We start from the raw sequence: 26,810 nt of genomic DNA on the forward strand, positions 1-26,810 counted from the left end.
TTATAAGTTCAAACAAAAGACATTATACAGCTTCTTCCTTACTATTTTAGGTGTATACTCCATTGTTGAAAATTCTATTATGCTCATCATAATTCTTGCCAATCCACCAAGCAATTGGGTTAAATTACCCTTGACCAAAAAAATGAAGGTCCATCGATGCCAAATTGGGCAGGCAATTGGTGGGCTCCAAGAAGCTCGTTGAACTACCATTGCAGCCCGTTGGCAATAAGTAACGACGGGCTTGATGTCAAGTAACAGAAGGCTGGCCCCAACCCCGTGCACCAAAGCGAACGAAACAGCTCCAATTTAGGAGCCCCACGGCTATTGGATTTTCAACAATTTGTTGATCTAGACCATTAAATTTCAAACGATACAACAACAACAAAGCCTTTTCCCACAAAGTGAGGTCGGCTATGTGAATCCTAGAACGCCATTGCGCTCGGTTTTGTGTCATGTCCTCCGTAAGATCCAAGTACTCTAAGTCTTTTCTTAGGGTCTCTTCCAAAGTTTTCCTAGGTCTTCCTTACCCCTTCGGCCCTGAACCTCTGTCCCGTAGTCACATCTTTGAACTGGAGCTTCAGTAGGCCTTCTTTGCACATGTCCAACCCACTCATTCCTAATCTTATCCTTTCTCATGAGCCCACACCTCTAACGAAGTATCCTCATCTCCGCTACACCCATTTTGTGTACGTGTTGATGCTTCACCGCCCAACATTCTGTGCCATACAGTATCGCCGACCTTATTGCCGTCCTATAAAATTTTCCCTTGAGCTTCAGTGGCATACGACGGTCACACAACACGCCGGATGCACTCTTCCACTTCATCCATCCCGCTTGTATTCTATATATTCTATCTTTGATCGGCTTAGGCGAAGACCTTTAGATTCCAACACTTCTCTCCAAAGGTTAAGCTTCGCATTTACCCCTTCCTGAGTTTCATCTATCAACTCTATATCGTCTGCGAAAAGCATACACCAAGGAATAACATCTTGAATATGTCGTGTTAACTCATCCATTACCAATGCAAAAAGGTAAGGACTTAAGGATTGTTGATGCACAAAATCAGTGAGGACTTTGGTACAACAGAAAGTATTCAGTTTGTGACTTTCGCTAGATTGTTCCGATCATTAGTGTGGATAAGTATGTAAAAGGATAGAGACAGGAAAGCAAACACAATATGTACTTGGTTCACCCAGATTGGCTACGTCCACGGAGTAGAGGAGTTCTCATTAATTGTGAAGGGTTTACACAAGTACATAGGTTCAAGCTCTCCTTTAGTGGGTATAAGTGAATGATTTAGTACAAATGGCATTAGGAAATATTTTGGAAGAATGATCTCCTTTTATAGAAGAGAGTTTCTAGCCTTGTTCTGACATTGACACGTGTCGTGTTATGATTGGCTTCCGATGTTGACACGTGTCGCGTTATGATTGGCTTCTGATGTCGACACGTGTCGCTCTGTGATTGGCCTTCTGGTTGGAGGGGAAGCTCCTCCGTTGGGGATTTGCAAGATCCAAGCCGCTGAGTAATCCCGAAACTTCTAAGTACCGAAGTGTGGTATCCTCTTCACTTGCCTTATCTGTTTCATAGGTATATGTGGCATCTTTTCTGGAAGTACTCTTCCTCCGTCCAAGGGTGGTATCTTTAACTGGTGGAGATGCACAAGGTAATGTATCAATTTCACTTGAAGCTTACTTATAGTTTCAGGCTTGGTCAAGTGCGATACAAACCATGTAGTAGGAGTCCCCCAAGTCGCCGAGATAGGGGATCTGCTGAAAGAGGTGACAGACAAGGTAAGCAATCAGAGCTCCAAGCAATCAGTCCCATATCAGAAGTTTGATTTCGAGTTCTGGCTGATTGTTCTCATTCTTCTTATCTTGCAGGCAGCATGAAAGATAAAGAGAAGAAAATGAGAAGAGATGATATGAGATACTTTTGCTTTTGAAGAAGTAACTTTCCACAGGCTTATTCTTGAACTGGGCTGGAGGATTTTCTGGTTACCTCCAGAGTATAAGGCCGACTGAAGAATTTAAGGGTCAAAACAAGTCCATCAAAGCTAGAGTACATTCGACCCTGCTGATATGGGATACTTTTGCTGTTGACAAAGTAGTGGAAGTATCGGCACGTGTTCTGTTACGCTTGTCTCCACATACTTTTTTGTATCCTTCTCACTTGCCCTATCTGTTCCTCAAGCAGATGTGGTATCTTCTCTGGAAGCATAAGATGTTGAAGATGAGTACTCGAGAGCAATGCCAGGTAAGTAATCAGGTAAAGGGTTCCAGGCAGTCAGTTCCTGACTGGAAGCTTGATTCCAAGTGCTGACTGATTGCTCTCTTTCTCCTTGTCTTGCAGGTAAGAACAAGGCCAAAGGAAAAGACAGGGAAAAAGCATGATATGGGATACTCTTGCTTTTAACCCTGATAATATGAGATATTTTTACTCTGGTGTAGCTTGTTTGCAGAGGTATTATCGGGGGAAAGAAAGTTGGGTATTTCGAGAGGCTTCGTTGGGAGTGCCCTCTCAGATATGAGGAAGGGTTGAACATTTTTGCAGGTCTCCCTGTCCGTTGAGGATGGAGGTCGACATATATAGCAGTTTCTCTAACAACAAGTAGTAATGCTATTCCTTTACCCTTCTTGGTCATAACACTGTAGTGGGAGCTGCCAGCTTCACATGTTTTAACTCTGTCAGAGCACTTTGAAAAAATGGTCTGTGGTATCTGGAAAGCTGATGTTGCGTGTGAAGATTACAGACAAGCTTTATCCAAGGAGATTTGGCTCTCGAAGTTGAGAAAGAGATGCCTCTTCGGTTTTCAAACAAGCGATCCTATCGGGGATCTGGCTCTCGAGATTCAGAAAACGGCGCCTCTTCGATTTTTGAGAAAGCAATCCTGCTGGGAGTCTGGCTCTTGAAATTCAGAGAGCGATGTCTCTTCGATTTTTGAGAAAGTAATCATGTTGGGAGCCTGGCTCTCGAGATTTGGAGGGCGGCCTCTTCGATTTTGGAGCAAGCAATCTTGTTGGGAGTGTTTTCTCGAATGTGAGTAAAGATTGAGCATTTTTGCTAGTCTACCTTGCCACGGAGCACAGAGGTTGACACACAGGGACTTTCCAATTATCCAACAGTGGTGCTGTTCCTTTACCCTTGTGGGTAATAATATGGTAGCTAAACCTTCAAAATTTATGTGTCTAAACTTTGTTAGTGTTGTTTCTTTGTTATTCTTTTACCCTTGTTGGTCATAGTGATGTAGTGGGAGCTGCAAGCTTCACGTGTCTAAACTTTGTTAGAAATCTTTGGCAAAGTTATCTGTGGTACCCATAAGCTGATGTTGCGTGTGGAAAGTGGATGATTGAACAGTAAGATTCACGTGCTTTCTACTTCACCAGAAATCTTCGATAGATTGCCCGTAATTTCCGCAAAGCTGAGTGTGCATGTGACAGGTGCTGACAAGGCTAAGAAAGCAAGTGCCTCTTCGATTTCTGAGATCGGCCCTCGTGGTCTCTAAGCAGCCCAACTTTTGAGAAAGCAAGCGCCTCTTCGATTTTTGAGATCGGCCCTCGTGGTCTTTGAGCAGTCCAGCTTTTGAGAAAGTAAACACCTATTCGATCTTTGAGATCGGCCCTCGTGGTCTCTGAGCAGCCCAGCTTTTGAGAAAGCAAACGCCTCTTCGATTTCTAAAGCTCCGTCGAGTGCAGATTTTTATAGAGACTGGCATTAAGTTCCAAAGCACACTTGAATCTCCACCAGTAGAAGCTCCCTTCTTGCACTTCTAAGATCTTGATTTGTCCGACCTCTTTTCTCTTCAACACCTTTGAAAATGTCTGGCCTTTCCGACCGTCGTTTTGACTTGAACCTTGGTGAAGAGGCAGCCGCGCCTTCTCTGGACAACATATGGCGCCCATCCTTCTTATCCCCTACTGGTCCTCTTACCATTGGGGATTCCGTGATGAAGAATGATATGACCGCTGCGGTGGTGGCCAGGAACATTCTCACTCCCAAAGATAACAGACTTCTTCCCAAACGGTCTGATGAGTTGGCTGTTAAGGATTCTTTGGCTCTCAGTGTTTAGTGTGCAGGTTCTGTGTCGAATATGGCCCAACACCTATTTGCTCGAACCCGCCAAGTTGAATTATTGGCGGCTGAAGTGATAAGTCTCAAGCAGGAGATTAGAGGGCTCATGCATGAGAATAAACAGTTGCATAGGCTCGCACATGACTATGCTACAAACATGAAGAGGAAACTTGACTAGATGAAGGAATCTGATGGTCAGATTTTACTTGATCATCAAAAGTTTGTGGGTTTGTTCCAAAGGCATTTATTGCCTTCGTCTTCTAGGGCTGTATCGCGTAATGAAGCTCCAAATGATCAGCTTCTGATGCCTCTTCCTTCTAGGATTCTGTCCAATACTGAGATTCCGAGTGATCACCCTCCGGTGCCTTCTCTTTTTGGGGCTCTACCGACTACTGAGACTTCTCCTAAGCAACATTTGTGAAGGCCCCCTCTTGTTTGTTTATTTTGACTTATGTATATGTACATATTTGTAACTTATTGGAGATATCAATAAATAAGTTTTGCTTCATTTCAACGTATTGTGTTAAATACAGCAAAGCCTTATTCACTAAGTTCTTTGAATTTTTCTTTTGTTGAAGCTTGTATGTTGAAGCTTTGTGAGTGAAGCATGTAGGTTGAGGTAGTGTTCCCTTAATTTCTCGAGTGAGGAAAACTTCTCGATTTGAGACTTGAAAAATCCAAGTCACTGAGTGGGGTCGGCTATATGAATCTTAGAACGCCATTGTGCTCGGTCCTGTGTCATGTCCTCCGTTAGATCCAAGTACTATAAGTCTTTTCGTAGAGTCTCTTCCAAAGTTTTCCTAGGTCTTCCTCTACCCCTTCGACCCTGAACCTCTATCCCATAGTTACATCTTCTAACCGGAGCGTCAGTATGCCTTATTTACACATGTCTAAACCACCGTAACCGATTTTCTCTTAGCTTTCCTACAAATTCGGCTACTCCTACTTTACCTTGGATATCCTCATTCCTAATCTTATCCTTTCTCGTGTGCCCACACATCCAACGAAGCATCCTTATCTCCGCTACACCCATTTTGTGTACGTGTTGATGCTTCACCGCCCAACATTCTGTGCCATACAGCATCGCCGGCCTTATTGCCGTCTTTTAAATTTTTCCCTTGAGCTTCAGTGGCATACGGCAGTCACACAACATGCTGGATGCACTCTTCCACTTCATCCATCCAGCTTGTATTCTATGGTTGAAATCTCTATCTAATTCTCCGTTCTTTTGCAAGATAGATCCTAGGTAGCCAAAGCAGTCGCTCTTTGGTATTTCCTGATCTCCGATCCTCACCCTTAACTCATTTTGGCCTCCATTTGCACTGAACTTGCACTCTATATATTCTGTCTTTGATCGCCTTAGTCGAAGACCTTTAGATTCCAACACTTCTCTCCAAAGGTTAAGCTTCACATTTACCCATTCCTGAGTTTCATCTATCAACACTATATTGTCTGTGAAAAGCATACACCAAGGAATATCATCTTGAATATGTCCTGTTAACTCATCCATTACCAACGCAAAAAGGTAAGGACTTAAGAATGAGCCTTGATGTAATCCTATAGTTATGGGGAAGCTTTCGGTTTGGTTTTTACGGCAGTCTTTGCTCCTTCATACATATCCTTTATAGCTTGGATATATGCTACTCGTACTCCTTTCTTCTCCAAAATCCTCCAGAGAATGTCTCTTGGGACCCTATCATACGCTTTTTCCAAATCTATAAAGACCATGTGTAAATCATTTTTCCCCTCTCTATATCTTTCCATCAATCTTTGTAAGAGATAGATTGCCTCCATGGTTGAACGCCCTGGCATGAACTTGAATTGGTTGTCCAAAACCCGTGTCTCTTGCCTCAATCTATGCTCAATGACTCTCTTCCAGAGCTTCATTGTATAACTCATTAGCTTAATACCCCTATAGTTCATGCAATTTTGTATGTCGCCCTTATTCTTGTAGATAGGCACCAAAGTGCTTTTTTGCCACTCATTTGGCATCTTCTTCGTTTTCAAAATCCTATTGAAAAGGTCAGTGAGCCATGTTATACCTGTCTCTCCCAAGACTTTCCACACTTCGATCAGTATATCATCTGGGCCTACTGCTTTTCTATGCTTCATCTTCTTCTAAGCTACAACCACTTCTTCCTTCCTAATTCGACGATAAAAGGAGTAGTTTATACACTCTTTTGAGTTACTCAACTCCCCTAAAGAAGTACTCCTTTCATGTTCTTCATTGAAAAGATTATGAAAATTACCTCTCCATCTGTCTTTGACCGCGTTCTCTGTAGAAAGAACCTTTCCATCATCATCCTTGATGTACCTCACTTGGTTTAGGTCCCTTGTCTTCTTTTTCCTTGCTCTAGCTGGTTTATAAATATCCAACTCTCATTCTTTGGTATCTAGTCGCTTATACATATCGTCATAAGCCACTAACTTAGCTTCTTTCACAGCTTTCTTTGTCTCTTGCTTCGCTTTTCTATACCTTTCACCATTTTCATCGGTCTTATCCTTGTATAAGGCTTTACAACATTCCTTCTTAGCCTTCCCCTTTGTTTGTACCTCATCATTCCACCACCAAGATTTCTTTTGGTGTGGAGCAAAGCCCTTGGACTCTTCTAATACCTATTTTGCTACTTTTCGGATACAACTAGCCATGGAATCCCACCTTTGGCTAGCTTCCCCCTCTCTATCCCACACACATTGGGTGATTACTTTCTCTTTGAAAATGGCTTGTTTTTTTCCTTTTAGATTCCACCATCTAGTCTTTGGGCACTTCCAAGTCTTGTTCTTTTTTCTCACTCTTTTGATATGTACATCCATCACCAACAAGCGATGTTGATTAGCCAAGCTCTCTCCCGGTATAACTTTGCAATCCTTACAAGTTATACGATCCCCTTTCCTCATTAGAAGAAAATCTATTTGTGTTTTTGACGACCCACTCTTGTAGGTGATCACATGTTCTTCTCTCTTCTTAAAAAATGTGTTGGCTAAGAAGAGATCATATGCCATTGCAAAATCCAAGATAGCTTCCCCATCCTCGTTTCTCTTCCCAAAACCATGGCCACCATGAAAACCTCCATAGTTGCCTGTCTCCTTGCCCACGTGTCCATTTAAATCTCCTCCTATAAATAACTTCTCCGTCTGAGCAATTCCTTGCACCAAGTCTCCAAGGTCTTCCCAAAATTTCTCCTTCGAACTCGTATCCAACCCTACTTGAGGTGCGTACGCACTAATCACATTGATGAGTTCTTGTCCTATTACAATCTTGATTGCCATGATTCTATCTCCTACCCTCTTGACATCTACAACATCTTGTGTCAAGGTCTTGTCCACGATGATGCCAACACCGTTTCTCGTTCTATTTGTGCCCGAATACCAAAGTTTAAACCCTGAGTTTTCTAGATCCTTTGCCTTAAGACCAACCCACTTAGTTTCTTGTAGGCACATAATATTTATCCTCTCCTCACCATAACTTCCACTACTTCCATAGATTTTCCCGTTAGGGTTCCTATATTCCACGTTCCTAAACGCATTCTACTCTCTTGAACTCTACCCTTCTGTCCTAACTTCTTCAACCTCCCCCATCTAATAGGATTAAAGTACTTCTTTTGTGTGTCTTGTGTAAAGTTGATAGGAGCATATGCTCCCAAACAACTTTGAGTGGAGTCATTCAAAAAGAAGTTTCTATAGCCCTCTTGCTCATTTAACACTGCATCCGGGTGCCGATGGAAATACAGCAACCCTTACTCACTTATCACGGTGCTCGGGCCACACAGTGCGCCACTTACGGGTGACGCCCTAGCTTTAGCGCGATTTCGTTCTAGATTCATTTTCATAAGGATTCGACGTAACCTATGAGTGTCGGCTGTCGACTACCTGACGCCCTCCCCCTCCTCCTTTATCCGGGCTTGGGACTGGCAATGTAAGATAAACTTACACAAGCGGAGTTTTTCAATTTGTCAAATAAACTAAAATTTTAAGCAATTTGTCATACCAACTTTCTGAAATCATCAATTTATCATCTCATCCTAACTCTGTTAAGTTTTCTATTCAAAGTGAGTCATGTGCGAGGCACATAACTTGTGTTCAGCGTTATTTCTATCATTTTAACACCTCACTTCCTTTTATGCATTCGATTAAAATAATTATAGGGTTTCTAAAGCCTCAAAAAGAGACTGATATACAATACATGGTTTGAGAGTTTTCGTTCAAAAATGAGAACGACGACGCTTGTGTGTGTTTCGAATTGAAGATAGCTTAAGAATAGAGTCACTGCAAACCCTTCAATCTATATGATAAAGTTGGATGAAATTATTTATTATGGCTGTCTACGACAATGAGAAATTTGATTCTTCTAGTTGTAGATAGTCCCGTTTTCTATGTTTATTTGCATTCTTATTTGATGGAATGGCGTTTTACCATGAGATTGAATGGTATCTTATTTTGTTGTTTGATTAGTTTGAACTAGAAAATTTGCCCGCACTTTGTTGCGGGTTTTGAAACCATTATCTACAACAGGCATGAATAATTTTCATAGAAAGTAACTAAAAAGACGGTCTAGCACCTAAGAACCAATGAAGTGAAACTTTGCTTGCTATATATGGATATACATGCTACAAGGAACCATTCATATTCAGTTCCAACGACAATATCGCTTTTCTTGAGTCCCTTTTGTGGCTTTGGACCGACACTTACATATAAAAGATTACAAAACATTGTTTTATTTACCCGAAGAAAAATGCAAAATATTGTTTTACTTAGTTACCTTTCAGAAATTAGAACGACATAGTACAAAATGCTAATCCTATGGTCTAAAGCTAACTGAGTTTTTTAGTGTAAAATCCTTAATTTCACTTCATTTGGATTGATCACAGTTCATGACTTGTTAAACTTGATATTTCCTCGTACATTTTGGGAACTTGACAACTTAAAGAAGTGCTCATAAAAGCAAATTACACAATATCTACTAAAAACTTAGAGAAGGGTCTCAATTAGTCAACAAACAGGTGCCTCACACTTAAATATTAAAGACCAAAGAGAGAAAACCAAGCCAAACTCTTCAAAATTCATTGGCACACATGCTTCATTGGCTCAATTGAATGTATAATGCATACTTGGATGTAACAGTTCGAACAATTGTTAGAGATTGAAATAAGCCTCCAAACTTGAAAAAAATTTGAAACCTTAAGAAAGTAGAACCTGTTTTTCTTCATATTTGTGCTGTTTCAATTAGCTTATCTTGATTCATTAGTTCTAAAGGAAGTTCTAATCACTACAAAAACAGCTTAATAACAGTTGATTATCTCTAAAGCAAAAGGGAAAACATAGAAATACTTTCTGTACTCAAAATCCCAAATGTGTACCGCATGGTTGTAATCTACCCTGATTTCAAAATTTAAAATTCGACACAAAAATGAAATTTGGAATGATTAGCAGGGAAATAAGAGAGAGAAGTGTGAGCAAATATACCCATGAGGCCTTCGGATTCAAGTTCGGAGCTGGAAGCGACAGAGGTTGCAAACCCAGAGCATGGAAGAAGCGGGAAGGATTTTCCTCTGTGCTGCCTCATGCACGTGTCTTCTACTATTTATCCAAGCATTGACTGTGTCAAATATTGGTAGTGGTAATCTTAAAACTGATATAATCATATAGAAATATTTTTGTTCAATCTTTCAGGATCTTAGCAACATTTCTTTTGTTTCATGACTTCTCAACAAAAGATGTGGCATCATCAATATTTGTGATGTTAATTTTGAATCATGTCTCTATTTTAGATTGAGAGAGAGAGAGAGAGAGAGAGAGAGAGAGAGAGAGCATGATTTAAGCGGGAACTATCTCAAGCAATTTTCCTATCTAGCAAATGGTTAAGACAGAAAAATCAATCTTCGATATAGAAAACATCTTGAGCTTATAAAAACCACCAAATCAAAGTTATGTTTTTTTATGTGCTTGTTTGCAACATGGCATATTTATTGCTTTCCAGGGTATAAATGGTTATCAAGCAAAATGAAAAAGAAGTTAAAGACTTCCAACAATGGAGAGCATACCACCATCATATGTGATCAAGGGCAACACTATAAAAGCATGCTTGAATTAGAGAGATGAGACTGGTGGTTAGTGGCATATTTTGATTAGCATTACCTCCAAGATAAGTCGACCTCTCTGATCATATGGGAATCTGCAACGCATGGATTTCCTGTAGATATCTTTTGCATCATTATAGTCATTATCAAAAAGGTAAACAAGATCACATGTTTTAGGACAACATACAGAACACACGTATACACACCCTAATTGCAAACTCTGCAATGAAAGGACCAAAATAAAATAAAAACTTTAGTTAAACTAAAACAATTACAAAATCCAAAATTCAATTCTTTCTTTTTTTGCAAACTATTCAATGAAAATGACCAAAATAAAATAAAAACTTTAGTTAAACTAAAACAATTAGAAAATGCAAAATTCAATTCTTTCTTTTTTCTTGTGTCAAAATTAAATTATACTAACAAACCTTCATAAATGCATCAATTTCTGGATCTAGCTATAAAATCCAATGTTTCTCTTCCAGTCAGCTCTGGAAAATGATTATCTGTTCGGTGGATTTATGCCCCGAAATTCGAACACCAGAGTTTCCTGAAAGCAAAAAATACTGAAATCAGACAGTCACACGCAGCATCTGAGCACACATACAAAACCCCCCAAATTACAACATAAAAGCAATTGTAGGCTCACTAGAAAAGTTTTTTTTTTTTTTTTTTGTGGAAATGCTAATAGATTCATTTTCCAATCCTCAAATCTATTTCCCCACAAAACCAAAAACAAAAGGTTAGTTTGCTCCCCTCCGAAGCAAAGGGAATGGAAGAATGGAAGAGCAAAACTGCCCTGCAGCCCTTCAATCTCAGCCGCGTGATCCTAACCCTAGATAGATATTTCTGTCATTTTAGCACTCTAAGGGCCAGCCTTATTTGAGGATTCTATGAAAGCTCATCAAACACATGATGGGCGGCCCAAAACAAAGTAACCCAACCCCCAAAACACACTAACCCACCCAGCCGCAATTTGATGGCAGTGGCGTAAATAAAGTAAAATCAATTGGCAAACAATTGACTGTAGCTCAATTCACTCCTCAACTTTAGAATAGATAATAACGAGAAAATATGCCCCGTGCGTTGCTGCTGGAACCCGTTGTTTCAGGTGTAATCGGATGACTAAAACACATTTAAGTTGAATAAATTCAACACAATTATAAACAAACAAAGGGATACATGGCATATAAACACATTGCACAATGAGTGGGAAGACATTGAACGTCTTTGATTAGAAGGAGATGGTTTCCAAAAAAGTTATGTTTCATTAAGAAAGAGAATAAACATGTAGTTCACACATAAAATTTCAGTTACCAAATCCAAAAACAAAAAACAAAAAAGGTAAATTACATAGTAGCCCCTCAGATTTAAGGTCTATTACAACTCCATACAACATCTTTAAAACATTTCACTTTCATACCTCACGTACTATTTTATTTCAAAATAATACAACCGTTACATTTTCCATCCATTGATCTGTTAAGTGCTGACGTGGCTGCCACATTTGTGCCATGTGGTTGCCAAATGTGTGCCACATGGCAAAAATAATAATTTTTTATTTTTTTTTTTAAAAACCTGAATCTTCTAAAAATAAAATCAAAAATCAAAAGCTGAAACCTTATTCCCCCCTCTTCCTCCTCTCTTCTCCCTGCAACCCCCAAACCCAAAAACCTTATCCCCCCTCCTCCTCCTCTCTTCTCCCCCATCTTCATATTTTTCCCTTGCAACCTAGAAATAAAAAAAAAGAAAAAAGAAAAAAAAGCCCTTCAGTTCGTCTTCCCCACCCCTCCTCCTCCTCCTCCTGTCTTCTCCCTCATCTTCATCTTCTTCCCCCTGCAACCCAGAAAAAAACAAAAAAAACAAAAAAAAAAACCTTTCAGTTTGTTTTCCCCTCCTCTTCCCCTCTATTTTCCCTCATCTTCATCTTCTTCCCCCAACCCCTATACCCACAACCCAGAAGAAAAAAAATCAGATATCGTCTACGCCGTCATCGCCGGGTTCGTGAGGTGGGAGGAATGGATGTGGATTTAAGGAGTGATGGGTGTGTAGAGGAGAGGGGGTGGGGTTGTAAAGGAGGGAAGATGGTGGGTGCGGAGGGAGGGATGTGGGTTTCTAGGTGAGGTGGGTCGTGGGAGGGTCCCCGGGGGGGGGTGGCAGTTGTTTTGTTTCTGGGTCTCTGGTTTGGGGGGTTCACGGGGGTGGGTTTTCTTTCAGCTGTTCTTTTGTTTTTTTGTTTATTTTTTGTTAGAAGATTTAGGTTTTGTTTTTAGCTTCAGCTTTCCTATCTCTATCCATTTATATACTTATCCACACTAATGACCGGAGCAATCTAGCGAAGATCACAAAAAGTGACCGTTTTCGCTACCTAGGATCTATCTTGCAAGAGAACGGAGAATTAGATGGAGATCTCAACCATAGAATGCTGGATGGATGAAGTGTAAGAGTGTATCCGGCGTGTTGGGTGACGGTCGTAGGCCACTGAAGCTCAAGGGAAAATTTTATAGGACGGCAATAAGGCCAGCGATGTTGTATGGCACAGAATGTTGGGCGGTGAAGCATCAACACGTACACAAAATGGGTGTAGCGGAGATGAGGATGCTTCATGGGATGTATGGACACACGAGAAAGTATAAGATTGGGAATGAGGATATCCGAGGTAAAGGAGGAGTAGCCAAAATTGAAGGCAATATGAGAGAAAATCGGTTCCGGTGGTTTGGACATGTGCAAAGAAGGCCTACTGACGCTCCGGTTCGAAAATGTGACTACGGGACAGAGGTTCAGGGCCGAAGGGGTAGAGGAAGACCTAGGAAAACTTTGGAAGAGACCCTAAGAAAAGACTTGCGTACTTGGATCTAACGGAGGACATGGTACAAAACCGAGCGCAATGGCGTTCTAGGATTCATATAGCCGACCCCACTTAGTGGGAAAAGGCTTTGTTGTTGTTGTTGTTGTTGCTGTAGAAGATTTAGGTTTTTTTAAAAAAAATGTTATTTTTACCACGTGGCACAAATGTAGCAGCCACGTCAGCACTTAACGGATCAATGAATGGAAAATGTAACAGAGGTATTATTTTGAAATAAAATAGTACGTGAGGTATGAAAGTGAAATATTTTAAAGATATTGTATGAGGTTGTAATAGACCTTAAACTTGAGAAGCTACAATGTAATTTAACCAAACAAAAATGTGACTCTCTCTATGGCTTTCTTACCACACAAAAATATCCCTTAGTTAAAGCATGCCACACATCATCACATTGCTATTATACGAAGTAAATTCCTCAGTGGCAAGTAATATACTCTCATTAGCCCAAGAGGATATGAAATTGGTCTAGTACACTGTTCTAGCATTTGGATCAATAAGCTCAAGTTTGCATTGCACAAAACCCTAAATACTCGGACATTGAAAGCGAGAGAGCTTTCCAAATTTTGAGCAAAATCCCCCTAAACTACGACGTATATAGCTTCAGTTGGGATACATGTAAACAAATTCAAAGGTCAAGGCCTGAAACTGAGCTCAAAAATTGGAAATCTCACTTCAATTAAGCAGTTTTTCAGATGTTTACAGCTTAAATATGCATGATAACAAAAAAGAAGCATCCCTTCTTGACCAATCGGACACTAACAGAAAAACCCTAATTCATATTATTCAGATTACAAATACACAGGCGACCAAATAGCTAATAAAGCTGGACAATTTGACCCTAATCCAACACAAAAAATGTTGTGGTTATACATGCAATACCTGCCTAAAATATCCACAATTCCAAATTAAAATGGAAAATGAAATGAAGCAACATAGATTGAATACAATTTGGGGAAAATTATCTCACCTGGAGCTCCGAATCTCCAAGAGGTCCCAATCCGAGCAGGCTCCGAATTGGGCTGAAGCCATTAGGTTTGGGGGGAGAAGAACACAGAGCTACTGTGAGAGAGAGAGAGCATGCGTTGTCCTTTTCTTTTATACAGCAACTGGACCGCAGTTCCTTCACAAAAAATTATATGCATGTGTTAGTTTTTCAAGTTCTAGTCTTGCAATCGACTAAAGAACACCATAATCGAAGAGTTTGAAGGGGTTTACCTTTGGATTCTTCCGCTTTCAGATGGAGTTGCTTGGTGTATCAGACTTCTGAGCTTCTTCTTCTATAAGACCTTTTGGTCCTCCGCCTTCGTCATTTCCTCCTCATCGCCTAATTCCCCATCATCTACACGCCAACACTGCCTCTAGAAGAGCCTTACTAATAACCAAGTTAATAAGCATAAGTTCAAACATTAAACGAATATAAAATGATATATGTACACAAAAAAAAAGTTCCATTTTTACATGAACAACTTGTTAGGATTTTGGCTCGTCAATTAATGTCCTTTTCTGTTTAGGATTGTTTTAGGGAAAAAAAAGGGTGCACCAATTCTTCTCCTAAAAGAGCTAGGAAAGAATCTTAGTTTCCTTATTCAATTTAGATTAGAAATCCTAGAAGTCTATTTGGAATTGGAAAGGAAGTCTAATTTCCTATTCCACTTAGAATAGGAATTATAATCTGTAAAGGACATGTAAACTGCACCCTATGCTTATAAATAGGGTGCGGCAAGGCTTAAATTGAGAGAGAAGAAAACTGTGACAGCCAAGACAAGAGAGAGATTAGTTCTAGGGTTTGCAAAAGTTCTGTAATCTCTATTATTAATCAAAGGAGCGGTGATTTCTCTACCTAGAGAAATCATAACTGGACGTAGGCATAAGTTCTGCCGAACCAGTATAATTCTTGTGTGTTTCTAAGTTTTTCTATATTTGCTAGTTTAGTTGGTTACATCAAAGAACAAGGTCTAGTGTGCGGGTTTTTTAACACAACTAAGCAAAAACATTATTACAACTAAGCATAAATTTTGAGGACAAACCTAAACCAAATACTTTCATCGTTAACATGAATAACCATCTATATGAATACTAATTGCATACTCCCTCAAGGTCCTATGGATAACTATGAATGTTTTCAAATTCACCTGCCAATGACAAACACAAAAATAATACAAAAAGTTTAACATGAATCAAAACATATGTATACGAAATGGTAAGCATATTAATCCATAAGATATTGATGATATTCACATACAGCCAATAAGAAAAGTATCATATAGGTGTTGCATAAATAAAATGACATAGTAATTTGAACAACCACTACAAATGGCAATGCCATTACGAAATAACGCAACTTTCTTTGGATCAAGAACTTAAAACACCAAGCAAATTCACATTGTTCAACAAAAATCAGAAACCAATAATTCATACACATTCACAGATCTTCATAACAATTGAACAACAACAAATTAAACTAAGCAAATAAAAAAAATTCTTGGAATTCAATCGAAATCAGTAGAAGATCAAATTACGCAAAAGAAATGCACAGTCATGGCATTGAAATTGAAGTACCTATTGTGGTGTAGCTGGCCCAGTGTCCACCATTTCAAAATCCCCAAATCGGCTTTGAACTACAAAACCCAAATCGAACAAAAACTAAGCAAAATGAGTAGGATTAAAAAATTCAAAGTTGAAAGCACCAAATGAAAGAAGGTGAACCAGTAGATCTACTTTATTACCCTCAATATTCGACATTGGAATGCAATGCAAAACTACAAATTACGAACAATAAACATGAAAAAAATAAAACCCTGAAAAGGATACGGCAATGCATCGGCGGCATGATCCAAATATACCACAAAAACTTTCCTGCACGCCAAAACAACAAATTGCCACTGTATATATTTCAGATGTATTCAAAAACCAAAATTGAAGCCATGGAAACACTTGAAAACCCAGAATTCAGAGTGAAATTTTTTACCTTCAGATGAGCTGGATATACTCAGACATGCCATTGCAGTAAGCGGTCTTTCCTAACCCAGGCAGGCCGATCACCACTTGCCCAAAAAATCATTTTTGGGTTTTAACATTGAGCAGTAATAAACCCAACAAAGAAATCAGTCAGGTAAAACTAACATCTCATTTCAATTTTTCAATTGACTATTTAATTATGTAAATCTCACCTCCAAGTGTTTTAAAATCACAGAAGTTGTTAACTATGTAATCTGATAATCAATAAATTTAAGAAAATTTAAAATGAATTATATTCACTCCAAATGCTTATATTATATGTTCACATATATATTCACACCAACAAAAAATTCAATTTTGAGCAGCTGGGATCAAAATAAAAACAAAAGACACTAATTTCAGTGCCTACACATAAACATTGCATAAAAACACTCATTTTCAAATGGGGGGCAATCTCATATAAAGTTATATGTTTATATGGGTAGCAAATAAGCAGTACAGATGCAGGCACATTTATAAAGCTAAACCACATTGATTTCATAAGCATATTTTGCTCAAGCTTTTATCAAGGGAGACATGCAAAATCATACAGAAACATCCATGAGCAAACTGGATAATTTCAATATATATGGAAGCACGTATGAAATCATAATGAATTACCAGAAGCTCACACTCAACATATCCTAGTACTTTAATGAAGCTGTCCATTTATAACTCAGGCACAAAACTATACAATGCTTGCAAACATTTAGCCATAAACCAAACATCATAACTGAATCTACGATTTGAGGATCGATCACATACCAGCTTGACAGCCACCTCCTCCCCAGTGTGTTCATTTACACCTAACACCAGAAGAGCAATTTCATTACAAAACACATTAAATTAACACAATGAATAATTTTCTAAGGAAAAAAGGATATCAAGCACTGATTACCATACCTAAATAGAGTTCTTCGAAAGACCCACTCTCAATCTTCCTGCCCAGCTTCAACTTCCCAGCAATCACATGCTCCATGATGCAACAATGTCCAATAGGATTCGACCCACATGCTCAAACTGGCTTTATTTCACAGCAATTTGTGCAAAATTCTGCCTTCCCAATCAAATCCAGCTGCACGACATGCTCAACCGGCAAAATATGCATATCCCCTTCTGATTCATCCACTCTGAAATCTGCAACCTAAAACACATTATTACAAAAGCAGAGGAATTTCCAATTACTTATGATACAAACAAACACTTACTAACAAAAATGCTAATTCCCTCTCACTCACTTTCTTTAACTAAAATTTAATTACTTTGATGCTTCTTTCAATTTTCTTTCATTTTCTGAGCAACCAAACAAGGGATAACACAAATTGCAAGGTAAGAAAGAAAGATGGAAACTGGAGGGCTTGGGAGAAGCATTTCCGCTTTCGGAGGTCATGAATGATGCGCTGAAGCTCTGTGACTCGGACTTTGTTGCCATTGTAGACGCAGTCGTTGAGCTCTGGAACCACATTCAAGCTAGGGTTTTTGAGCGGGTTGATTTTGTTGTAGAGGGTCGGCTACCTGGTCCTGCTCGTATAGTAGGTCCTGCTATTATATTGGGAACGATTATAATAGCACGTATTAAATAAACACACAATCAAGAAATCAAAGGTAGTTTTTGGATAGGAAGGAAAAAAAAAACAACAGTAATCTGTTATCCTTTTCGACCACGAAATTTTTCAGAGCTTCAATTAACTTTATAGTCATAATTCATTTTGTTAAATATTTTCGTCCTGGAAAGAAAAAATTAAAAAGATTAACATTCCCAAAACACGAATAAGCAGATTCAAAGATTAATCTCCACATGAAACACTTCCAGTAGTAAGAACAACAAACACACTCATTTCAAAACATAAATAAGCAGATTCAAAGATTCAACTTTTGTACAGAAATGAGCCAAAAGCACATGCCGCTTTAATGTATGAGCCAAAAGAACTTTTAGCTTTAGCAGCCCATTCCCGACACCCCAAATTTGAGATATATTTGAGACTCAAAAGTGTTTACACAGAAACAACGCAGATCTCTAACCTGATCCTTGTGTGCATCTCGCTGTCATTCTCGCTGAAACTTCTGCATCAAAAGCATCAACAACCTCTTCAATTCTGAAACAGCTACACTGGGAACATCTTTTGAATCTTTTCCCTCTTGACGTTATTGTAAACGCATCGCCAAATCAATATTTGCAGGCACACCAAAAGCTGCCTAACAAAAGAAAAAAAAATTCACAAATCACCCAAATGAAATTCAGTGCAAAATTCCAAAAAAATTGAAAATGAAAGTAGGAAAGAGTGAGAGTAGTGTCCCAGGCCGATGTCCGATTCATTATGGAGCTAGAGCATATCTCGGAATATGTTTCGACCGGCGGAGTCCAGACTGGTTTTTCAGCTCCTCCAAAGGGCCTAAAGATTGTACTTCACCGACTCTTTCGAATTGGACCAGACCAGTAGCGGCAAAAGGTTTAACAACATGTGGCTTTGCCATTGAAAAAAGAACGAAGAAGAAGACGACAACTGAAGTGAATAGAAGGAAAAGCATCAATATTTGAATAAATTCAATGTGTTGCAACATGAGTTTTTGGATCCATTTATATATTAGATTTCCCTTAAAAACAGGACATTTGGGAAAACAAATTATACCCAAATCTCAACATTAGTGTAGTAGATGAGTGAATAATATATGATAAAAAAATTCAATGGTGCATACTAAAAATGAGTGAATAGAGTAAGACATAGTACATGAGTGACTTTGAAATCAATGAATTAAATTCCAAAAGTGAGTGACAAAGAATAGCTAAGGCAGAAGCTTAACTACCCTATCAATTTTAAATTCAATGTCTGTTCACTGCATATGCCTTCACTTATATATTAAATTTTGTTCAAATTCAATGTATGTTCACTGCATGCTAATCTGTGTTTCGGCACACTCTTACAGGGATTTGGTCACAAAACTACAACCATTTTTACAAATTCCATAAGCCAACAACGGAAAATGAAACTCACGAAGCAACCTAGAGGAGGCAAACAACAGAAATCAAAGACGGAACAGGTGAGAACCAAAACGTTAAAAATAGCACATACCCATTTCAAAGACCAAAAATCATGCAAAGATATAAAAAAAAATCCCAAAAATTCAGTATATTAGCACTCCCTGCAAAAGTCCAAAATCAGAGAATTAGAAAAAAAGAATTTGATAACATTATACTTTAAAAACACTAAAATTTCCAGTCAAAGGAAAAGCATTACCTCTGCAAAAAATAAAAATAATCAGGAGATAAAAACTCAAATCGCAAAAAATAAAATCAGCAAAATAAATCCTATAGTTTGATAAAAATTTAGGAGAAGGGTAAGATTGGATACGCAAAGAGAGGGCGGCCTTGTATTTCTGCTACTTTGAAATGCAATCCTCCTTGTCCCAGGGCCCTTGAAACTTCTCCGAGTAACACCTGCACACAGAAACAATATCCATTTACCCTATTCAGAAATCAAAAAATGGATTTTAGAGAGAGGAGAGATAATTAGGGTTTAAGAGTAATTGTGGAAACTAATTGTGCTGAGAGGAAGCAATTGTGGTCCGCGTCTTCACACAACAAATTGGAATGTGGGATTGCATACATTTGGGATTTTAACAGTAACCAGCAGTCATTCAAAATTTACCAATCACAATTAGAGCTTAAGTGATACCTTGATTACAGTCATCAATACGCCTGCTCACATACTAAGACCTAAACCCTAAATCATTCTGATCCTTCTCCTTCTCCTCCTTGGAGATTCTGATTCAAGTAAAATCAAACATTCAAACAACTCATCTCTCATTTGATTGATTGGTACCAAATGAAGGTCAATAATACTTATTTGTAATTTAATTAAAAAAATAAATGCTTGAATCAAAAAGTAAGAAATTAAAAAAGAAATGGAGAAATACTTGGAATGGAATAAGTGAATCGTAGGTGAAGGAGTTTATGTTTTTGTTTCTGTTTTGAAACCAGAACCAAACCAATTTGGGACAAAAAAGAACAATGCTTTCAATTTTTTTCAAGAATTTAACAATTGACCTAAATCAAAATATTAAGAGGCGAAGAGCTAACGTAAGTATTAATCAAGAAACAAACAAATTAAATCAGTGGAAGACCCTAATTCACAAAAACAGAGACATAATCCTAGCATCCAACTCAACAATTTATAAACATCCATTACAATTTGAATGAAAGAACAAAATATAAATGAAAATTGTAACAAAGCAAATGGCAATTAGACACTAAACAATGAAAAAAAAGTAGTGCATTACCTTTTGAATCAAGGGAGAAAATTGAAAACCCAGACCCTGCCATTCATCCATCACCCATCCCCTCCTCACCGACTCCGTGCGTAACCCGTTAACCCTAAAGAATACACACACCCATGCTTTCCGCTCTATATCTCTCTCCTTGCCCATCTCTCTCTCTCTAAAATGGGAGAAAATCCCATAGATCCTGGCAGAGCACCTACCTAAATCTCTCTCTCATTCAGTCCAAACCCGTAGCTCCAATCTCTCTCCAATCTATCAGGCCCTGTGTCTCCCTCCTCTGTAGTCGCTCTATCCCCCTCTCTCCGCTCACCAGAGGCACACCTAGCTGTGTTCGAGTAAAAAATGGGAGCAATTGTCTCTCTCTAATTTGTCAGCTGTGATGTCCCCCTTCCCCTCTCTCTCGCCGAGTCAAAGGTGAAATGCAACCAACGGCTGAAAATAGGTTTTTTAGCCTGAGTGGCAATTTTGTAAATTAAGTGAAAGTTGGTTAAAAGCATTCGAGTGGCAAGCTTGTAAATAAACTGAAATGTGGTGCAAAACACTATTCATTTGTATAGTGCAATTCAAAAGCCTTCTTTAGACTAAAGTAATGTATGTGTGTAGAATGTCGACTACTGATTTTATATTAATGTCTTCATGTGTTTTGTTTAATGCTTTTATGTAGAAAACTTATAATAGGGAAATTGAATTGTATAAGTCGTAACTCATATTCATTCATTGACAGCGTATAAATATATTAGATTACAAAGAGTCCTATTGGGATACAAAGTAAGGAAAACTAATGAAAAAGACTTGAAAACTTTGAGTTTTAACGATAAGGACAAAATAAAGGGTAAAATGAATAGTAACATGTTTGACTTTTTAGTGTAAAAATGTGGTTTTTCGTTAAAGTGAACAGTACCGCAGGCTTTTCGTTAAAACTCCCTACAAAGTACTCCCATCTATATCTCAAATAAAAGCTGACAAATCAACATGATTTGGTTTGTTTACAGAAGGCGGATTGGATTGGGACAAGGTCTCTTGTTTAACATTCTATGTATCGAGTCGAGAATTTGAGAATTTTTATCTTTTTTTTAGATATATAAATGGTATTCATTGAAAGTTGGTGATTATGGGGGCAAGTCAGACTTTAAGTGTGACTTGAACACTCTGGATCTCAAAATTTAAAGTACTAAAACCTATTTTCATGTCCATGCACTTTTATGTTGATGGTTACTTTGTATCTAAGTAAGGAATGTTCATTTGATTTGTCATTTTATCGATTGCTTAAACTTTGATCTGTAACATCCCACATCGACCAACGAAGGGAGGGTGATGTGTCTTATATGCACATGCCTACCTCCATATAGTATGAGGCTTTTTGGGAACTCACTGGCTTCAGATTCCATCGAAACTCCAAAGTTAAGCGAGTTCAGGCGAGAGCAATCCCAGGATGGGTGACCCACTGAGAAGTTATCGCGTGAGTTCCCAAAAACAAAACTATAAGGGCGTGGTCGGGGCTCAAAGTGAACAATATCGTGCTACGGCGGAGCCGGTCTGGGATGTGACAGAATGGTATCAAAGTCACTCTGCCGTGTGGTGTGAGTATGCCGACGAGGACGTCGGGCCCCTAAGGGAGGTGAATTGTAACATCCCACATCGACCAACGGAGAGGGGTGATATGCCTTATATGCACATGCCCACCTCCATATAGCCCGAGGCATTTTGGGAACTCACAGACTTTGGATTCCATCGGAACTCCAAAGTTAAGCAAGTTCAAGCAAGAGCAATCCTAGGATGGGTGACCTACTGGGAAGTTCTCACGTGAGTTTCCAGAAACAAAACCATGAAGGCGTGGCCGGGGACCAAAACGGACAATATCGTGGTACAGCAGAGCCGAGACTATGATGTGATAGAATGGTATCAGAGCCACTCTGCCGTGTGGTGCGAGTGTGCTGACGAGGACGTCAGGCCCCTAAGGGGGTGGATTGTAACATCCCACATCGACCAACGGAGAAGGGGTGATGTGCTTTATATGCACATGCCCACCTTCATATAGCACAAGACCTTTTGGGAACTCACTGGCTTCGGATTCCATCGGAACTCTAAAGTTAAGCAAGTTCAGGCGAGAGCAATCCCAGAATGGGTGACCCATTGGGAAGTTCTCACGTGAGTTCCTAGAAACAAAACCGTAAGGGTGTGATCAGGACTCAAAGCGGACAATATCGTGCTACGGCGGAGTCAATCTGGGATGTGACATGATCACTTATCTTGTACAGATAAATCAAAGTTGTTTACAATGGAAATGCACCATGAAGGTCACTTTATAGAAGCCTGTAATGGGACAATGACTTATGTTGGTGGTCATGTTGCTTGGTTTGACAATATGAACTGTGATCTAATGTCTAGGTGGGATATTGAGGATTATGCCAAGAAGTTAAGGTATACTAAGATTGCTAAGTACTATTACACATTGCCAAATGACAGAACTTACAAGTCTATGGTTGCTGATAGTGATTTTTGGACTCTAGCTACTCTATTGCCCCTAAATAGAGTGGTACTTGTGTGCATTGTTAATGATGTCCAACTGATCAATTAAGCCCTAAACATTGAAATTCAAGCTTCAGCAAACTCTTTTGACATTCCTCACCCCAAACAATGAAATTCAAGCTTCAATTTAGAATTGGAATGATATTTACCAATAGAAAGGAGTTCAGACAAGTGTATTATGGCTGTGTAAATGGAAGACAAATAAGATTCCCAATAAGAGAGCGTTATAAAGTTCAGGGTAAGTGTACAAATGAGGGATGTCCATGGGTGATTTAAGCAAGCAAAATAGATACGAGCTCTGCACTTAAAGCGAAGACACTCAATGATGCCCAGAAATGTCCGACAGAGGAAAAGCTCAGACTATGCACCTCAACTTGGGTATCACATAGGTATGGTGAGGATTTGCTTGACAATCCTATATGGGAAGTGTCAAAATTTCAACAAACTGTTCATAAACAATACAATTTGCACGTAACATCGGCTCAACTTTATAAAGCATGGTCATTGGCAGCTAAGAAGAGTGAAGGGGCTTATGTGGAGCAATATGCAAGGTTACGGGATTATTGTGAGGAGCTCAAGCGAAGAAATCCTGGCAGTACGATTTTGGTGAAGACTGAAATGGAAAGAGGAAGGCCTAGGTTTCAGAGGTTTTATGTATGCTTTGCAGCATTGAAAAAAGTTTTTTGGAAGGTTGTAGGCCAGTGGTGGGATTGGATGGATGCCACATTAAGGGTCCACATCGAGGCCAATTGCTTACTGCCATTGGCATAGATGCCAACAATGGCATGTATCTAGTAGCATATGCAATTGTTGAAATTGAAGATAGAAGAACTTGGACTTGGTTTCTCTAGCTACTCATCGTTGATTTGGGTATTGAAAATGGGTTAATAGAAGCTGTAAAGGACCTTATTCCAACTGCTGAACACATGCATTGTGTTCGACACTTATATAACAATTTCAAGAAAACACACGGTGGCATTGCATTGAAACAAATTCTTTGGTCAGCAGCTAGAGCAACCACCATTCCACGATTTAAAGCAGAGATGACTAAGATGGAAGTTGAAGATGGATTGGCTATAAGTTGGTTTGATGACAAACTAGCATGTAATTGGAGCATATCTTATTTTAGGACATCATCCAAGTGTGATATCTTGTTGAATAATCTATGTGAGTCTTTTAATAGTGCAATATTGGGAGCAAGAGATAAACCAATATTAACTATGGTGGAGAGGATTACGACATATCTAATGGTTAGAATGGCAAGAATGAGAGAAGCAGCAGATGAGTGGAAAAATGAGGTTGGCCCTAGAATATTTAAAATGCTTGAAAAAATAAATTAGAAAGTGGTTCATGAATTGCTTGGTTGTCTGGTGATAAGGAGTATCAAGTGAAGCATATGAGTGGAGCACAATATGTGGTTAATTTAGCAAAACACACAAGTACATGTAGAAGGTGGGATCTCACTGGAATTCCTTGTGCTCATGGAATTGCTGCAATCTATAGAAAGGAGGACGATCCATGCAAGTATGTTCATTCTTGTTACAAGAAAGCAGCATACTTCGAGAGCCTACACTCCTTATATCCATGCCATGCCTAGTCAAGAATTTTGGCCACCTACAAATCACCAATTCGTTGCACCTCCAAAGTATCATAAGCAAGCTGGTAGGCCAAAGAAGGTGAGGGCAAGAGAGCAAGATGATCCACAACCACCATCAACCTTAAACAAATTGCCTAAATGCTTCAGCAAGGTCACTTATGGAATGTGTGGCAAGAAAGGTCATAATCGTATCACATGCGGGAAGAAGCAACGACAAGCTTCACAGGTAAAAGTGTTGAATCCCACATCGGTTGTAGTAAAAAGATAAGTAAGAGTTTAAATACCATAATCCTACTCTAACTAATACCGAGGCCTTTTGTGATAAAACCCCACACCTGACGGATTGTACAGGTGGTAATCACCAAGTTGGGGACAATATCGGTGTTGTTGAAAGTGGGCCGTATGGCCCGTCTCTCTGATAATTCTACATGGTATTAGAGCCAGGGAGCAGGCCTGTATTGTACTACCACGTGATGGGTGGGTCCCCTTGGCCCCGCGCGATGATGGTGAGTCCCTTGGCCCTGCGTGTAGGGTGAGTCCCCTTGGCTCCACGTGGTTGTCGGTGTGTGGATCTCCCACGTGTAACCCACTAATTGGGTCCCACGTGATGGGGTGTGTTGAAATGTCCCACATCGACCGTATCAATGACAAAATAAGAGTTTAAATACCATAATCCTACTCCAACTAATACCGAGGCATTTTGTGATAAAACCCCACACCTGACAGATTGTGCAGGTGATAATTACCAAGTTAGGGACAATATCGGTGTTGTTGAAAGTGGGCCGTATGGCCCGTCTCTCTGATAATTCTACAAAAAGTAGCTTAATGGTTTCACTTATTTGCATTTTTAGTCACATATGGTTGTTTAATTTGGGGAATATCATCTCATAGGCCTATGGAGAAGATGGGAGAGGACAAACTTGTGGGACAAATGAAATTGCCCATAACTCACCAACAAACTTTTGGGACAAATGAAATTGCCCATAACTCACTAACTACTTAAAGTGGGCAAACACAAGCAATGATGTGCTCATTGAAAACTTTGGTATTTTAAATTTGTCTTGTATTTATAGACGGATGTATGTGGAACTCTTTTATTGATCATTTTGTAGCATGCCATTGGAGGAAATATGGGAAGTGAAACTCCACCAAATCAGGGACAAGAACAATCTGCATCTAATGCAAGTTCTTTTGATCTATGTCCTTGTCCCTTTCTCGTGTGTGTTTTTATAACCCAATGCCATTTGATAATTTTTCAGGTTTTTTTTTATTTTTTTATTTTTTTATTGTTTGTAGGTTTCTAAAAGGGGTAGAGTGAAACAAAATGGAAGGGGCAAGTCAGTGCACAATTCAAGAAAGTCACCTGAAAACCGTAGAATCTAAAGGAAATCATTTGGAAATTTAGACTTTTTGTTAATGTCAATTTTTTTTTTTTTTTTGGATGAAGACAATGTTGTTTAAGCCCTCAGTATTTGGTGTTTTTGATTTTGAACATAACCAAGCAATGAAACAATATTTTTGATATGGTAGCAATGAAATGATCAGGCATTGCTTTCTCTTATGGTTGCTCAAAATATGTTAAGATACAAAAGTGAGTGTGTTCAGTTTAGCATGTCACGAAATCAAATTTTATATAGGCTCTGTAATATGAGAAACGAGTGGAGGTTTGGTGCCAGAAATGGAGTTGTAGATGCTTATGCGCTACTCGATCACAACTATCCGCATGAATACTCTCTAACACAAAATTTAAGGGTTTTACTAAAGAAAAGTAAAAAACTTGTTAAAAGATCTTAAAATGACAGAAATAACCTTGAACACAAGTCATGGGCGAGGCGCATGACTTATTTTGGATAGAAAACTTAACGGAATTAGGGTGAGATGACAAATTGATGATTTCGGCAAGTTGGTATGACAAATTGCTTAAAATTTTATTTATATGACAAATTAAAAAAGGTGTACAAGTTCATATGATATTTCAAAAAAAATCCCCTTGGAAAATTATGGTCCCTACGTCCAACCAAATAATAAGGTTTTTGATGAGACAATGCATGCCAACTTGAGCATTATGATGTTCATGATTTTGTTTGCGTCTATACATATGTTTACTCCGTAAATGTAGATTAGGTCGGTTATTAAGGCATTATATCTGTCTCGTTCTTATATTCAAGTTTAAATTCTTCTCTCGTAAGTTATAGCTTATAATATCGTCTTACCAAAACTAAAGATACTTATTTTTAGTGGGATATATTTTGCTTAAGTATGTATGTTTGCAAGATTAAATGAAAACCTCCAAAACGTATGAGGTTTAATTGAATTCTAACCACCACCACCACCCTCATATAATTAGGGCAAAAGGCGAATTTAGGAGAGCTCCTTTCAATCATTTTGTACCCAT

The 26,810-nt window shown here is 38.9% G+C and overlaps 2 protein-coding genes and 3 long non-coding RNA genes across 11 annotated transcripts in view; 2 read left to right on the forward strand and 3 right to left on the reverse strand.

Annotated features, from left to right (window-relative positions):
* LOC126591193 (uncharacterized) overlaps nucleotides 1-26,810 on the forward strand; it is a 101,825-nt gene that overhangs the window by 69,115 nt on the left and 5,900 nt on the right. The window lies entirely within an intron of this gene.
* Nucleotides 13,673-14,450, reverse strand: LOC126591207 (uncharacterized). Its single transcript, XR_007612297.1, has 2 exons — nucleotides 14,230-14,450; nucleotides 13,673-14,134 (listed from the first exon to the last, which is right to left on the reverse strand). It is a non-coding gene; the product is annotated as an uncharacterized LOC126591207 (long non-coding RNA).
* LOC126591205 (uncharacterized) lies at nucleotides 15,574-20,554 on the reverse strand. Of its 5 annotated transcripts, none has more exons than XR_007612293.1 (6): nucleotides 19,686-19,873; nucleotides 19,362-19,447; nucleotides 18,034-18,515; nucleotides 16,915-17,553; nucleotides 16,777-16,817; nucleotides 15,574-15,632 (listed from the first exon to the last, which is right to left on the reverse strand). It is a non-coding gene; the product is annotated as an uncharacterized LOC126591205 (long non-coding RNA). The 5 variants fall into 5 exon arrangements; XR_007612294.1 differs by adding an exon at nucleotides 20,290-20,554 and having other exon boundaries at nucleotides 15,588-15,870; nucleotides 15,983-16,817; nucleotides 19,362-19,774; XR_007612292.1 differs by having other exon boundaries at nucleotides 15,588-15,870; nucleotides 15,983-16,817; nucleotides 16,915-17,550.
* LOC126591192 (uncharacterized) lies at nucleotides 24,151-26,006 on the forward strand. Its single transcript, XM_050256786.1, has 3 exons — nucleotides 24,151-24,641; nucleotides 25,528-25,596; nucleotides 25,712-26,006. Exons 1-3 carry the CDS (start codon nucleotides 24,300-24,302, stop codon nucleotides 25,796-25,798), a joined length of 498 nt encoding a protein of 165 aa, XP_050112743.1. The 5' UTR covers nucleotides 24,151-24,299; the 3' UTR covers nucleotides 25,799-26,006.
* Nucleotides 24,278-26,810, reverse strand: part of LOC126591204 (uncharacterized) — a 51,005-nt gene continuing 48,472 nt past the window's right edge. The window contains exons 2-3 of the long non-coding RNA XR_007612290.1: nucleotides 24,377-24,432; nucleotides 24,278-24,290 (exon numbers count right to left, since the gene is read on the reverse strand). This is a non-coding gene — a long non-coding RNA (uncharacterized LOC126591204). The remainder of the gene's footprint in view (nucleotides 24,291-24,376; nucleotides 24,433-26,810) is intronic.

This window comes from Malus sylvestris, chromosome 11, assembly GCF_916048215.2.
Source record: "Malus sylvestris chromosome 11, drMalSylv7.2, whole genome shotgun sequence".
Classification (NCBI taxonomy): domain Eukaryota; kingdom Viridiplantae; phylum Streptophyta; class Magnoliopsida; order Rosales; family Rosaceae; genus Malus; species Malus sylvestris.